Consider the following 13,346-nt stretch of genomic DNA (forward strand, 5'->3'; position numbering starts at 1 on the left):
GAGAGAGACAGGCTCACAGTTCGGTGGTGTCCTTGGGGATGCCCTTGGGTAGAGAACGCAGACCGTGGTTGCTGCAGCGCACCACTGTATCTGAGCATGTGCAAGGGTCTGGACAGCGAGGGACTGATGGCAAACAGGCATTCTCTTCTACACCTGTTTAGAGAGAGTAAAGAAGATAGAGAACATGAGAAAGATAGCATGACACACCAAAGCATCATATACTTTGTCATATCCAAACAACAACAACAAGATATTAAAAACTAATTTTATAAATGAATATATTAATCCTGCAAATAACCATGAATTTTGAAAGTGTTAATGTTTAATATGCATTAATATCACTTTTAAAATTTAACCACTCTGCAATGTTGAGTTTTGACGTCAAACTGATTTCATTTTTCACACTTTTTTAACATTTGTCTGATGTAACAATCTATCTTTCTTATGTCAATTTTTGGTATTTAGTATCTGTTGGGTCATTCATTCCTTTAGCAATAATATGGTTTGTAATATTTATGCCACTATAGCATCTTTGCTCTGAAAATGAACAGCCAAACAAAGATAGACTGACAGACAAAGGAGATAAAGACAAAGGCATAGATAGAGATAGAGAGAGTAAGAAAGCGAAAGAGTTAAATTTTTAATGCTTCTTTACCAAGACCTCTCACACACACACACAGAGAAAGAGTGAGCGAGGGTCTCTAACTCAGGTTTAATATAGACATTCATGAATTCTTTACAGAGGGGAGAATGAGGAACAGCAGGAAAGAGAGGAAGCGAGAAAAAGAACAGAGCTGCAGTGAAAACCACAGGTGCGCTAAAGTGTGTGTGTGTGTGTGTGTGTGTGTGTGTGGTAACTGGTCCAAAACTGATTTCAGCAGTGCTGGTCTCAAAATAGCCCAGCGGCCAGCTGCTGCAGGGACACAACCATCATTACCCAAAACACTTGCTCCTAATAAGCAAAACAGCACACAGGAGTTAATGATTGTCCACTAAATATTGTTCTTGGCCGGCTCAGGCGTCCGTTTTCCTCCAGCAGCCCTCAGCGCCTCCCCTCCCCACCCCCCCTCCTGCTCTCATTCTCCACCCGAGAGATGCTATCTGCAAAGCAGCCCGAGCCCAGCTCCAGATTAAAAAGAAACTGCGAATTAAGACATTAATGAGACGTAATGGAGGCTCAGCAGCACTCCAACAATAACAGCCTGAGAGAGAGAGAGAGAGAGAGAGAGAGAGAGATCACTAAGAGAGACAAAGGCTCACTTTGTCGCTCTTACTTTGTTTCACAAGGAGAGAATTGATAGAAAGTGAGAAAAAAGACAGACAGGGAGAACAGAGAGAGACAGAGAAATAGAGTGAGTGCAAGAGAAAAAAACAGAAAAAAGAGAAAAGGAGCAAATGAGAAAGAAATAAAAGTAGATATATAAAGAAAGAAAAAAGAAAAAAGATGGAGATGGAGAAGAGAAAGAGAACACAGGGAGAGAGAGAAAGAGAGAGAGAATAGAGAAAGGGTTATTAAAAGAGAGAATGAAAGAACGGAAGAAAGCAAAAGGGTGGGGAAGACATAAAGAACAGGGAATGATTAGAGAAAGATAGAAAAAAGAGAGAGAACATGGGGAGAGAGAGGTCAAGACAGAAATGGTTTGAGAAAAAAGAGAGAATGAAAGAAAGAAGAGAGAGTCAGCAAGACAAAAAGAGAGAAATAAAGAGAGGGTGTGAGAAATGAGAGAGGACATAGAAAGGGGTGTGAGTAAGATGGAAAGAAAAGGGAGAAATGAGAGAAAGAAAAGAGAAAGAGGGTGAGCGCGTCAGAAAGAGAAACAGAAAATAGAGAGATAAAGATAAATTGAGACAGAGAGAGGAAGAAAAGGAAAAAAAACAGAGACAGAAAGAGAAAGAGAGAGAGAGAGAGAGAGAGAGGGAAAAAGAGTAAGGAAGAACTTCATTTTGCTGTAAAGCTGCTGTGAATGAGTTGATCTGTATTCTGTTATAAACACTGTTGTAATTTCAGAGCTCCTTAAGAAGTTGGACGTTTTTAGTGACAAAAACAGAGGCAGGAAGAGGTGAAAAACTCAGCGACCCTCTCGCTCACCTCTTTCTCTTTCAGCCTGGACTTCAGAGTCTGTCCAAAAGCAGCAGAAACACAGCGCTGGTCCTGAACGTGTGCGCAATGCTAACTGCTGGCTATCTTCCAGGGCTCAGCTGCCTCACTTTGAGCCTCTTTATTTCAAAGTGTGGCGCTCTCTGTGTCTGAGCAGGCTTTCTTCAGCCTGTTCCCCGAACCTCTCGAGCGGTGAGAGAGACGCTTTTCCCGAAACGCCGGGGCTTTTGATGGCGAGGCCCTGCTCTGGCTGAGTCGTACGCCAGACAGGAGCCAAACCACATTTCCTCTTCTCAGTTTAAATTTACAGCAGCGCCGCGGGGCTCAGTAACCCCGCCACTTCTCCACTGCGGGGAAATAGCTGCTGTTTCCCTGCAAAACGACGGCTGATGAGCGATAACGCAGTGGCCCGGTGATTTGATTTGGCCTCATCGTGCCCTCTCTGAGGGGCTGGATGTGAGCAGAGGAACTCTGAGGAGTGAGCAGAGCAGCTGATGTCATAGTCGTTTCTTACAGAGCCACTGTGAATTAGAGCCCTGGTATACAATAAAGCACTTTTATTCACTGATAGGCCACTGGGGAGTCGTCCCATGATTTTTGCCATGTCTCATTGAAGCTACAGAACACTACACTTAACTGATATATGGGATATGTGTGCAGGGCCTCCTACACTGAATCTGGATGTGATTTCTTGCGGATTTGTTGTCAGCTCTGTTAGCATGGACAGTTCTAGCCAGATACTGCCGGTCACGATCATTAACATGCAGTGCCCTCACTGTCCACTGAGATTTTAAGAGCTTCTAATTTTCTGTCTGTATTTTGCGGTAAATCTTCAGTCAGGAGGTAAGAGGCTGATTAAAGCAGAGACATGAATATAAATTAAATTTGTTTTACTGAACTGAAGAATGTAATTTGTCACAGTGAACTTTTTAGCCAATACAAATAGAGGTAGAGCTAATTTTTCTGCATAATCTCCAACTGCATAAAATGATCAGCCACATAAGTGATTTTAGACTTAAATGTAGGGAAAGTTACATCTAAACTAGGCTGCAATCAGACTTTAAGATAGTTGGTGGAACTGACTACTGGAATTATTAATAATCTTTTATCAGGCTGAATAAGATTTTTGCACACATGTATAGTCTTTCCAACTTTGGCAAAAGTTAAAATGAAACAACAAAAAGGAATGATCAGCCACCTATGTGATTTTTTAATTTTAGTCTTAAATGTAGGGGCAGTTTACGCTTAAACTAGATCTGACTCACCTGCAACTGGTAACTAAAATTATTTTTATTATTTTAAAGATACAATGCTTTTGCATGACAGTGGCAATATGCAAAGTAAAGTCTGTCAAACTGGCAAAAGTTGCAATGAAACAATTTGTATTTTGGAGTGTAAAAAGGATTGGTTACACAACCAAAGATCTATTGTATAATATTTGGGTATGAGCTGCAAAACTATTCATATTTATGATCACAATGTCTACCGTTGTATAAAGAGTAGCTTGTGTAAAAATAAAAACACACTTTTCTTTTCTAAACTACTGTTAAAAGCACATCTATGGAACTCTCTTCTTCCAAAGTTGGATTAAACCACTAATAAGTTTGAGTGCTGACATCAAGACAAGGGGAATGAAATGCAGGGGTTTTGTCATTATTCCCACAGCAGCACTGTCACTAATACTGTCACAGTGTTTTATGTGTGATGCTTACAAGTCATCATCACAAACCAAACCAAAGAAAACATTTAACCAAGTGTATTAAAGCAGTGAACACACATGACCTGCCTGTTCTATAGTAGTGCAAACTCATAGCAGCTGAACTCCACTCACTCACAGTAAAGTCTACTGGGCTTTGAATCATTAACTACCATCAAAATGGTCTTCATGTGGTTTGGATTTGAGCCAGGCTGAATCTGAGTCAGGTGTGCAGATGCTGGACCAATAGTGAAAGTGCGTGTTTGCGTGCACGTACAGTATAGATCGATTTTCCCATCTGTGTACACAGTCAGACAGAGGTATGTACAGATGGACGGATCCATCAGCAGAGTAAACTCACAATGAGGCCTAGAGAACATAGAGAAACATCTGCATACCATCGCAGGTGAAGTCCGGCGCAGCCACGTCCTGTATGGGAATCTCCTTCAGGAAGGCGGGTCTCTGGCAGCGAGGGTTTCCGCTCACCACCCGCGTCTTCTTCAGCCACAGCCCCAGCCAGGCCAGGTGACAGTCACACACGTAGGGGTTGGACAGCAGGTTTCTGCAAATAGAGAGGAGGAAACAGATTCAGGCACTGAAGGAGCTTTAAGTTCTTGGTGGTCTTTTGGAAATGGTGTAATAAAGAAGCATGTTAAGTTTTTTGTTATTTTTTAAATTAATTTACAGCTCTGGAAAAAAATAGGAGACCACTTAAAAATTATGAGTTTCTTTGATTTTAACAAATTGAAAACCTTTGGAATATAATCAAGAGGGAGATGGATGATCACAAGCCATCAAACCAAACTGAACTGCTTGAATTTTTGCACCAGGAGTGGCATAAAGTTATCCAAAAGCAGTGTGTAAGACTGGTGGAGGAGAACATGCCAAGAAATGAAAACTGTGATTAAAAACCAGGGTAATTCCACCAAATACTGATTTCTGAACTTTTAAAACTTTATGAATATAAACATGTTTTCTTTGCATTATTTGAAGATCTTTTTTGTTATCTCCATTTCTCATTTTCTGCAAATAAATTGTCTATATGACAAAATGTTTATGTGGAATTTGGGAGAAATGTTGTCCGTAGTTTATAAAATAAAACAACAATGTTCATTTTACTTAAACATAAACCTATAAATAGAAACTGAAGTGGTCTCTTACTTTTGGGAATATTATTGATAATTACAACTGGTTTGCTTAGCAGCAGAGCTAAACCCACAACTGAGCTAAAGCTAACTGACTGCCATGCCACTGTTCTTACTAACTTTGCCTCATGAAACAGATATGTTTGTAATATTTGAGAAGGTTTTATAGCCACATCTGAAAAAAGATGCACTCTAGACAGATAAAATGAGAGATGCTTAGACATTTGTACCAGTTGTCTGGAGCAACTGAAAACTAACACAAAAGTTTTATTTAAATTAGTTGAAATTAAATTAATTTGATTTATTAAATGACTGTTTTAATGCGATTTTCAAAATGGGATAATGGAGATTGTACTATCTTTACATATAAAAGCTGCCAGAGGGAATCTCAGTAGAAAGACATTTGCTTTGTTCTGAAACCTGTAAAAACCTCTTTTATATAGCAGAGATTTAATATTTTACACTTTTCCTTAACTGAAATACAAGCATGTTATGTTTGTGTCGTGTTTAATATAAAAGCAATAACTCTTAAGTCGTGATTGAGAATTGCTCATATATAAGAGTATCAAGATTAAGCCCTACATTATAGTGCATCTGAGTTTTGTTTCTTTAAAGTAAAGTTATATTGACATTAACTAAAAAAAATCATTTTTGTCACTACCCCAGCTGTACACTAATCAACTTTACTGAATAATTGTTTTACGCACTCTTGACCTCAAAACCCATAACTTTGCCCTAAAGATATTTTTGACTTATATTCAGCTGGAGAGCAACTGAACGTAAGGAGAGGGCAGAAACATGAGACAGAGATATATTTTTTATCACATCTGGGCTGAGGCAGGCTCTAAAATCCATCCCCCCAGTCCGCTAAATGGACCACAGGAGTGGAGCCTTCACAACCAAGTTATTGACCCATTTTTCATGTATTCTCTCGGAGCTGGGAAAGTTCACCTAGTGGAGCAGGGACCTAAATCATAAAAGTTAGCCTTGAGCAGAAGGCCTCGCCGGCCATGAGTCAGCAGGGCTGTGAGTGAGGGGCTGATGGGGGCTAGGTGCCGGGTGCAGCTGACTGATACAGTTAGAGAACCTCTGTTGGAGGTGGACCACTACTCCTGGCTTTGCTCAGGCATGGTGAATGTGGTGAATGTGGTGAACGTGGTGAACGGTGAAGTCTCTCAGATAATCCGCTGTTTTTGCTACAGCCCTCAGCATAGATTCATTAAACAAGCTGACCTTCCAATGCACTGCCAAGTGATGCCCCAGAGCTCGCAGGCAGCGGCGTGCGGAGGTACCCGCTCTGTCCCGCCATGTGTTTGCCTTTAATTATTCACACGACGCTCCATAAACAACAAAGCATCAAATGGGTTCATTATCTTCAGAGAAAGTGCGAGGAGAAAGAGAGAAAGAGAGAGAGAGAGAAGCCCATTCTGTCATTCTCCAGCGTGCTGAAGGCAGATGGAGAAAGCATGAAGAAAATAAACAAAAGCCTCGGGACAGCCTGGAACAATTCGCTAGTAATGAGCTAATGCTAATAATGAGCCGCTAAAAAAGGAGAGATGTAAATAGCTGTTTCTGCTGCACTAATCACCAATCCGAGCAGCAGAAGAATAACCTGTGACCTCCATGTGCGCTCCCACTGGTCCGGTAACCTTTTCTGCTGATGTTCTGCAGCCAGCATCACGTAGCTCACATGCAGGAGTGGCCTGAGGGTGGACAGACAGACTGACCAAAGCTCTTCCTGCAGAGGCACAGTGACAGAACAGCTGGACATCTCTCTCACTCGTTCTCTCTCTCTCTCTCTCTCTTTTCTGAACTACCCCTCTGTCTCTCTCTCTTTTTGGTGCCAGCTCTCTAATTACCCTGCGGCTGACGGAGATGGCCCCACTCCAAAACTGAGCAGCTAAAAATACAGAGAGAGAGAGAAATACTGTACATAAAGTGAAAGATAAAAGTGAGACAACAAGATATATACAGGAGAGGAAGAAAGGGGTGGAGTAAACTGAGATAGGAGTGATAGCAATGATAAAAGGGAAAAAGAGAGATATAGAGAGAAAAGCATCTGAAAGACTGTTAGACAGCTTAAGCGCTACATAGAGAAACAAGGAGAGAGAGAGAGGGACAGAGAGAATGATAGAGTATACGTGAAAATCGAGTAAGAGGAGAGAGGGAGAGAGAGTAATAGAACAGAAAAAAAGAAAGAGAGAGAAAGAGAGCAAAGACAAAGTAATAAGTAGCATAAAGTAATAAGAAAAAGTGAAAGAGACCAGTCAAGACAGAATAAGACAATGCAATATGATAGATAAAGAGGGTGATAGTAAAAGAGAGAATGAGAGACAAAGTAATAAGACAGAAAGAGAGCGAAAAAGAGTGAGGGAGGCAAAATAAAAGAAAAGAGACAGACAATGTAATATGAGAGAAAGTGAGAGAGACAAATAGGTGAGAAAATGAGATAACAAAGAAAAACAGTCATAAGAGAGAGAGAGACAGAAAGAGTAAAAAAGAGAGGATGAAAGACAATGAAAGAATGAGACAGAAAGAGAGAGAAGTAGAGAGTAATAAGAAAAGAAGAGAGAAAGTAAGGATAAAGTAATAGGATAGAGAGTGTGAGAAGGTAATAGAAGAAAATGAAAAAGTGAGAGAAATATGAGAGTAAGGAATAACAGGAGAAAAAGGGAATAGAAACAAGCAAGACAGTGAGACAAAGACAAAGTAACAGAGAGAGGTAGACAAGGTAAAATGAGAGAGAAAGAGAGAGAGGATGAATGTTAAGATTTCTCCTAAACACACACACACATGCACGCACACACTCCATCCCAGTCCAGTAATTAAAAGGGCATCCTTGTTTCCAATCCCTTGCTATACATTAAAAAAGAAAGCCAACATACACATGCTAACACGCACACACACTTACACACACACAGACACAGACACACACACACACACCAGCGCACAGAGCTTAGCTGCCAGATGCTGTAATTCACATCATCTCTACGTTTAAAGAAGTTGTACCTGAAGGCAGTCTGAATAATTCAGGGCATTTTGCCGCTCCGTCTGTTTAGTGTTTCTCTCTTGATTACTCTGCATTATCTCTGGCCCGCAGGCCCAGGCGCCTTCAAATGTGTTACATCTCCTGCTCCTGCCATTTTCACTTCCAAACGCTATAAAACTCATAAAACTCATGTTTGCAATTCTGAACGTCATTCAGAAATTGCTCCTAATTTGCCTCATGTGGTAAAACTGGTAAGAATCGTCTGGCCCCGGTTCAGACCGGGCCGGGTCCGAGTTCAGAGACGTCAGCGCGGTAGCGTTTTATCATTTTATAAGATTGAAATGTTTTGGACGTGGCCATCACAGGAATATATTTGGGTCTGTTTTTTAGCAAAGAAAGCAGCTCCCCCTTTTTGTTCTTTTTATGTCATTCGTCATGCTTGAAGGCGGCCAAACCAAAATACTGACATCAGTCGTTTGAGAGACGGCGCTGAGAGACAAAGAAAACAAGCGCAGAATTTGCAAAGGCATCTGCAAACAATAATGCAAAAGAAAAGCATAGCGCAGTTTGATTACACCACATGCTCGGCTTCCCTTTCCATGGGATTATAATAGCGGTGTGATTGGTGCTGCATGTGTGACCAGATCCGCTGGCTTTGGGTTTCTGTGTGCTGGTTATGTTACAGAAACCAGCTTTTAACCCCCTATTTACTGAACGCTCAGAAACACAAACCCACAGAGAGCAGATACTGACTGACACATGTGTGCCATCCAAAGCCAGTGTTACTATTGGTTAATACTGACACTGTTGTTAAAGATTAAACATATAGTACACAAATAATGCTAATATTACCCTGCACTGTAACTGTGATAACTTCTTAACTCCTTATTCTCAATGCAGGGAAAACATGCTCGCTAGCAGCTCAATATAAGTCACAATATTGCACACAAAGAGCATAAACTCTGTCTTTTTAGTTTTCTAACAATAATAATATATATTAGATTATATAATTAGATTAAATTGATTTAATACATTGACATCTTCCCTATTCTGTGTGAATTATACACTTAAGTTTATATGTTTATAGTGTATTTTTTTAACCATACACAACAGTGAAATAATTTGGGCTAACCCTTGAACAAATAGAGAAACCTTTGTTGTTTTGATTTTTTATGTTTTATTTTGGGTTTTTCCTGCTGTCTTTTTTTCTCATACACATTGTTTTTTTCATTAAGTGCTGCTCTAAGATATCTAATAGATATCTGATTTGGAGGGAAAAGACAAGTTCATTGCTGGACAATAATTAAGTTGCCACTGATGTTTTGTTTGATATGAGAACATGCTTATCTCTGTAAACTATTGGAGGCCTTTTTTTCCTTTTTTGAAAACCCAATAAAGATAATCCTGAAAAAAAAAAATTCATTGACATGCCAAAATTAATTCAAATGCCAAAATATATCATATATATTTATATAAATATATATTATGGCACTGTGTATACTGTAAAAAAAAGAAGTCATATATGTTTGTATCCAGTAATATTTGTGTGTGTGTGTATTTCTCAAATGTCTCTGTGTGTGTGTATATGTGTGCACTCACATGGTGGAGAGGGAGTGTAGGGTGTTGAAGGCTCCCGGGGCAATAGTGGAGATCCGATTGTCATAGAGGGAGAGCAGGCGCACAGAGCTGAGGCCGGTGAAGGTGGCGTTGTCCACGCAGGTGATCTGGTTACTTCTCAGCATCCTGCAGAACACAACACACACAGTGTTACAGACACACAAACACTTACACTCATACAGATACCAGACAGTAAAATGTATGTGTGTGTGTGTGGGCTGGGGGGTGTGTAGATCAGAGAGTGGTCTGGAGAAAGCCTGAAATGAATTTTGAACTGCACTACAAGACCCTTTAGAAGCCAAGGATTGTTTTTTATTTACTGATGGACAGCAGCTCAAGCCTGCACTTCTGTCTTTCCACATACACACAGACACACAGACACAGTGGGGTTTCATCGTCTAACTGGTAAAGACATAGTAGAGCTATCATACACCTGTGATCCTGTGCTGTTACATTGAAAGGGCTAAAGGAACCAAGCCTAATTTGAAAGAGTGGGAGTGTGCAGGTGTGATGTTATGACATAACAGGAGCAGGACCCACCACCTTTTGGAGTGGGCAGCTGAGAAGGTAGCTGAGAACCCCAGTGACCACTCTGGCTCTGACACACACAGCTTTAGTACAGCCCAAGCCAGCCAGATGCTCTGCTGCAGGTTAGAGATGTGTTTTTTTAATGTGTTTTTAGGTGTCTGTGTGCAATCTTTAATGATAAAATGTGTGTCAGATCCTGAGAGCTCCATTGTGTAGGGCCAAATTACTAAACTCTGTGGCGATTTATCTGTCAGATCAAAATAGATTTTCTCCATCGATAAACTGAAACACAAAGATTTATAGACCTAATTTCCATGACATTTCCAAAACGATCTGGGTATTTTTCTTTTTCTTATGCTATTTCCAAATTCGAACATACAAACCCTGTAAACCACATAATTGTTGGCAGCTCTTATGAGCACAAACTGAATGAATTCAAACAAATTCCAAACAAGCAAACAAGATGTGTTTTTTTATGTGTTTTTAGGTGTCTGTGTGTACACACACTGTATGTCAGACTCTCATGTAGGGTATTTCTGCCACACTGTCCTTACATCGTATGAAAACAAGTACATGCACGTATGTGTGTGAGGCGAACAAGGGCAACAGCCAAAATAATCAGGGACTCTAAAAGGAGCCCAGCTGCACAAATGGGCTAAATGCAAACCAGAAGCTGCTGGGATGAAAACGTGAAAGCAGCAAATTTGGCAATAGACTGACAAGCAGGGACCTGAGACAGGCAAACTCAATTTGGGCGCCATGTTCCCGGGATTTAAAAGCCACGAAATTCAATACTGCCGGACCATGATTCCATTCATTTGCTCCTACGCACTCCTCTCTCTCCAATTTGGCTAATTATCCAGACAGCAGAGCTTAGCAAGGCCCTTTCTAACGACCAGACTCCAGAATACGCATTGTGTTAGCATCTTTGATGGTGCAGCGGGCTTCTCATTACGACAGCAGCACTGCTTTTGCTTTGTGCGGTCAGCTTCTCAATTGGATGTGATGAGCAATGTTTGCTTTGCTGACGCGGCGGCGACGGCCTCACCCCGCGGGAGGAATTTTCTAGAACGTATGTTTTACAGAACGCCTCAGTGAACAATTAGTGAAGTGTACATCCTGAGATTGTGTGTACTTTGTGTGTGTGTGTGTGTGTGGAAGGAACAGTGACCACAAATGTGGTTTTACGCCCCTCCAGTGTTTTTATACTGAAACCTAAGCCACTTACCTCCAGGTAAACAAATGAGATGCTTTTTTAATATATATAAATAAAAATTTAGTGTAGGATAATCAGAGTAGCAGACCTGCTGGGAAGTTATGGGGATGATTTAACAAGGTGATGGGAAACTGGAATTGAATATTCAACTGTATTGAATAAACTTGTTTCTTATCTCCTTAAATGAGGTCATTTTAGCAGAAGGTTTGGTTTCAACAATGTTAATTTGCCTAATCAAAAAAGACAGAATGCATAGCCAGAAGTATCCTGCTGTAGTCCTCCAGACCAACTTTGGGCTGGAAGAAAAACACTGTGCCTGTTAGCTAGCTAAAAAGTCAGGGAAGTAGCTCACATTAACAACAGCTAAATACAACAAACAGTAAGGTAGAGATGGAATAAAAATCAGGCTGAGAAAGTAAAAATCCACCCTGGGAATTTATTCCAACGAGTTGTGTCAAAAAGTTTCTTCCTTAGTAACATCTACCAATATTTATCTAGTGGGAATACCTTTGGTAATCTTCTCTGACCTTTTCAACAGTATAATTATGTTTGTCTCTTTTTTCAAATTAATGTTGGCTGTAATTTAACAGCTAATTTTAACAATATTATTCTGTTTTTCTGCATAAGAGCTAAAAATAGTTTACTTGCATGTTAAAGACAACCTTGCTTGTGTTACCTTTAATAAACCCAGTATATTCTTTAATTTTTACTTTTAAATCCAAATATATATATATATATATATATATATATATATATATACATGCAAAGAAATTTGTGTCAATAATGTGCTGAGGATCACCTAATATAATGAGTGTTCTCATGGTGTTATATAAAATCTCTCCTTTTTGAGAGCGTAGGATTAGTTTTACTCACAGAGTCTTAAGGCCAGTCAGGCCTCTGAACATTCGGCCCTGGACAGCCTGCAGCTTGTTTCCGGTCAGCAGCAGCTCCAGGACACCCCCAGCCCCATCAAACACCCCTTCCCGGATGTCCCGCAGCTTGTTGTTACTCAGGTTTCTGGAAGAAAACAATACGCAGAATTCATCATCAACCTTCTTCTCAACTCCCACAGCCTTCCGATTCTTAAGATATCAACCACATGTCTGAGCGGGGCTTAATTTATTTGAGGCTTGTTATTGGCCGAGTCGGCCCACTTTTCCTTGTCAAATTTAATACATGCAAAACTGTGGGGGAGGAAGGGTGGGGGGTTTGTGACGCACTGTAGGAAGGTAGTACATCATGAGCATATTAAGCATTGTTTAATATGTTCTTCATTTGTAACTACAGATTGGAATCTGTTTTAATAGCCTCCTTTAAACAAGCTTTTATCATTTCTGGCTTTTATGCTATCTCTGCTGTGTTCTAGTGATTCACTAGCTGATTATAATCTGCGCTTCAGTAAAGTGGGAGGTGGGATTTGGGGTTGGGGTGTGCTTGGGAGGGGGGGGGACTTTTAGAAGTTTATAACTAGTCCGACAGTGCTAGATCGCAGGCAATTTCATGCCTGATAAATCACTGGTTCTCTTTTGCGAGCGACCACCGCTTTCTCCATCTTCGGAGTGGGCGGCAAACATCGGCAGACAGTAAATCCCACTGTGCCGTCGTCCATTTTGGAGGAATATTCCAGCGCTTTCTCCCTGCTCGCTGCCTGTGCAGCTCATAGCGTATAAAGTTGTTGACATAAAGCTCGCAGTCAGACGCCCAACACTATCCTGCAGCCCTGTGTGCTCTTAAAAGGGAAATGGGGAGGAATGAAAGGTCGTACATTTTCCGCAGGTTTGGGAGCTTCTTAAAGGCCCCTGTGGCGTCCAGCGATGAGATCTCATTGTCGTTCAGGCGCCTGGTTGAGAGAGAGAGAGAGAGAGACACACACAAGATGACTCATTACATAGGGTGTGATGGGTATAGCAAAACAAAAGAGAGGGAGAGAAAGAGAGAAAGAGCGGGAGAGAGAGTCAGCCCCACATGTAAAGGCTCCAAGACAAATAGAGATAAAGCTCTACAGATTTCATGATTAGCATTCTGGGCCCACCCATCTAACAGCAGTGAGCTGTTAA

At 40.8% G+C, this 13,346-nt stretch overlaps 1 protein-coding gene and 1 long non-coding RNA gene across 2 annotated transcripts in view; one reads left to right on the plus strand and one right to left on the minus strand.

The window, feature by feature from the left end:
- Positions 1–13,346, plus strand: part of LOC103046144 (uncharacterized) — a 99,823-nt gene that overhangs the window by 85,203 nt on the left and 1,274 nt on the right. The window contains exon 5 of the long non-coding RNA XR_002651818.2: positions 743–812. This is a non-coding gene — a long non-coding RNA (uncharacterized LOC103046144). The remainder of the gene's footprint in view (positions 1–742; positions 813–13,346) is intronic.
- Positions 1–13,346, minus strand: part of slit3 (slit homolog 3 (Drosophila)) — a 228,618-nt gene that overhangs the window by 36,305 nt on the left and 178,967 nt on the right. The window contains exons 16-20 of the mRNA XM_022684066.2: positions 13,055–13,129; positions 12,163–12,306; positions 9,528–9,671; positions 4,193–4,356; positions 18–153 (exon numbers count right to left, since the gene is read on the minus strand). Of these exons, the coding sequence (XP_022539787.2) occupies positions 18–153; positions 4,193–4,356; positions 9,528–9,671; positions 12,163–12,306; positions 13,055–13,129 (663 nt within the window). The remainder of the gene's footprint in view (positions 1–17; positions 154–4,192; positions 4,357–9,527; positions 9,672–12,162; positions 12,307–13,054; positions 13,130–13,346) is intronic.

Source organism: Astyanax mexicanus, chromosome 10 (genome assembly GCF_023375975.1).
Source record: "Astyanax mexicanus isolate ESR-SI-001 chromosome 10, AstMex3_surface, whole genome shotgun sequence".
Taxonomy (NCBI): Eukaryota; Metazoa; Chordata; class Actinopteri; order Characiformes; family Acestrorhamphidae; genus Astyanax; species Astyanax mexicanus.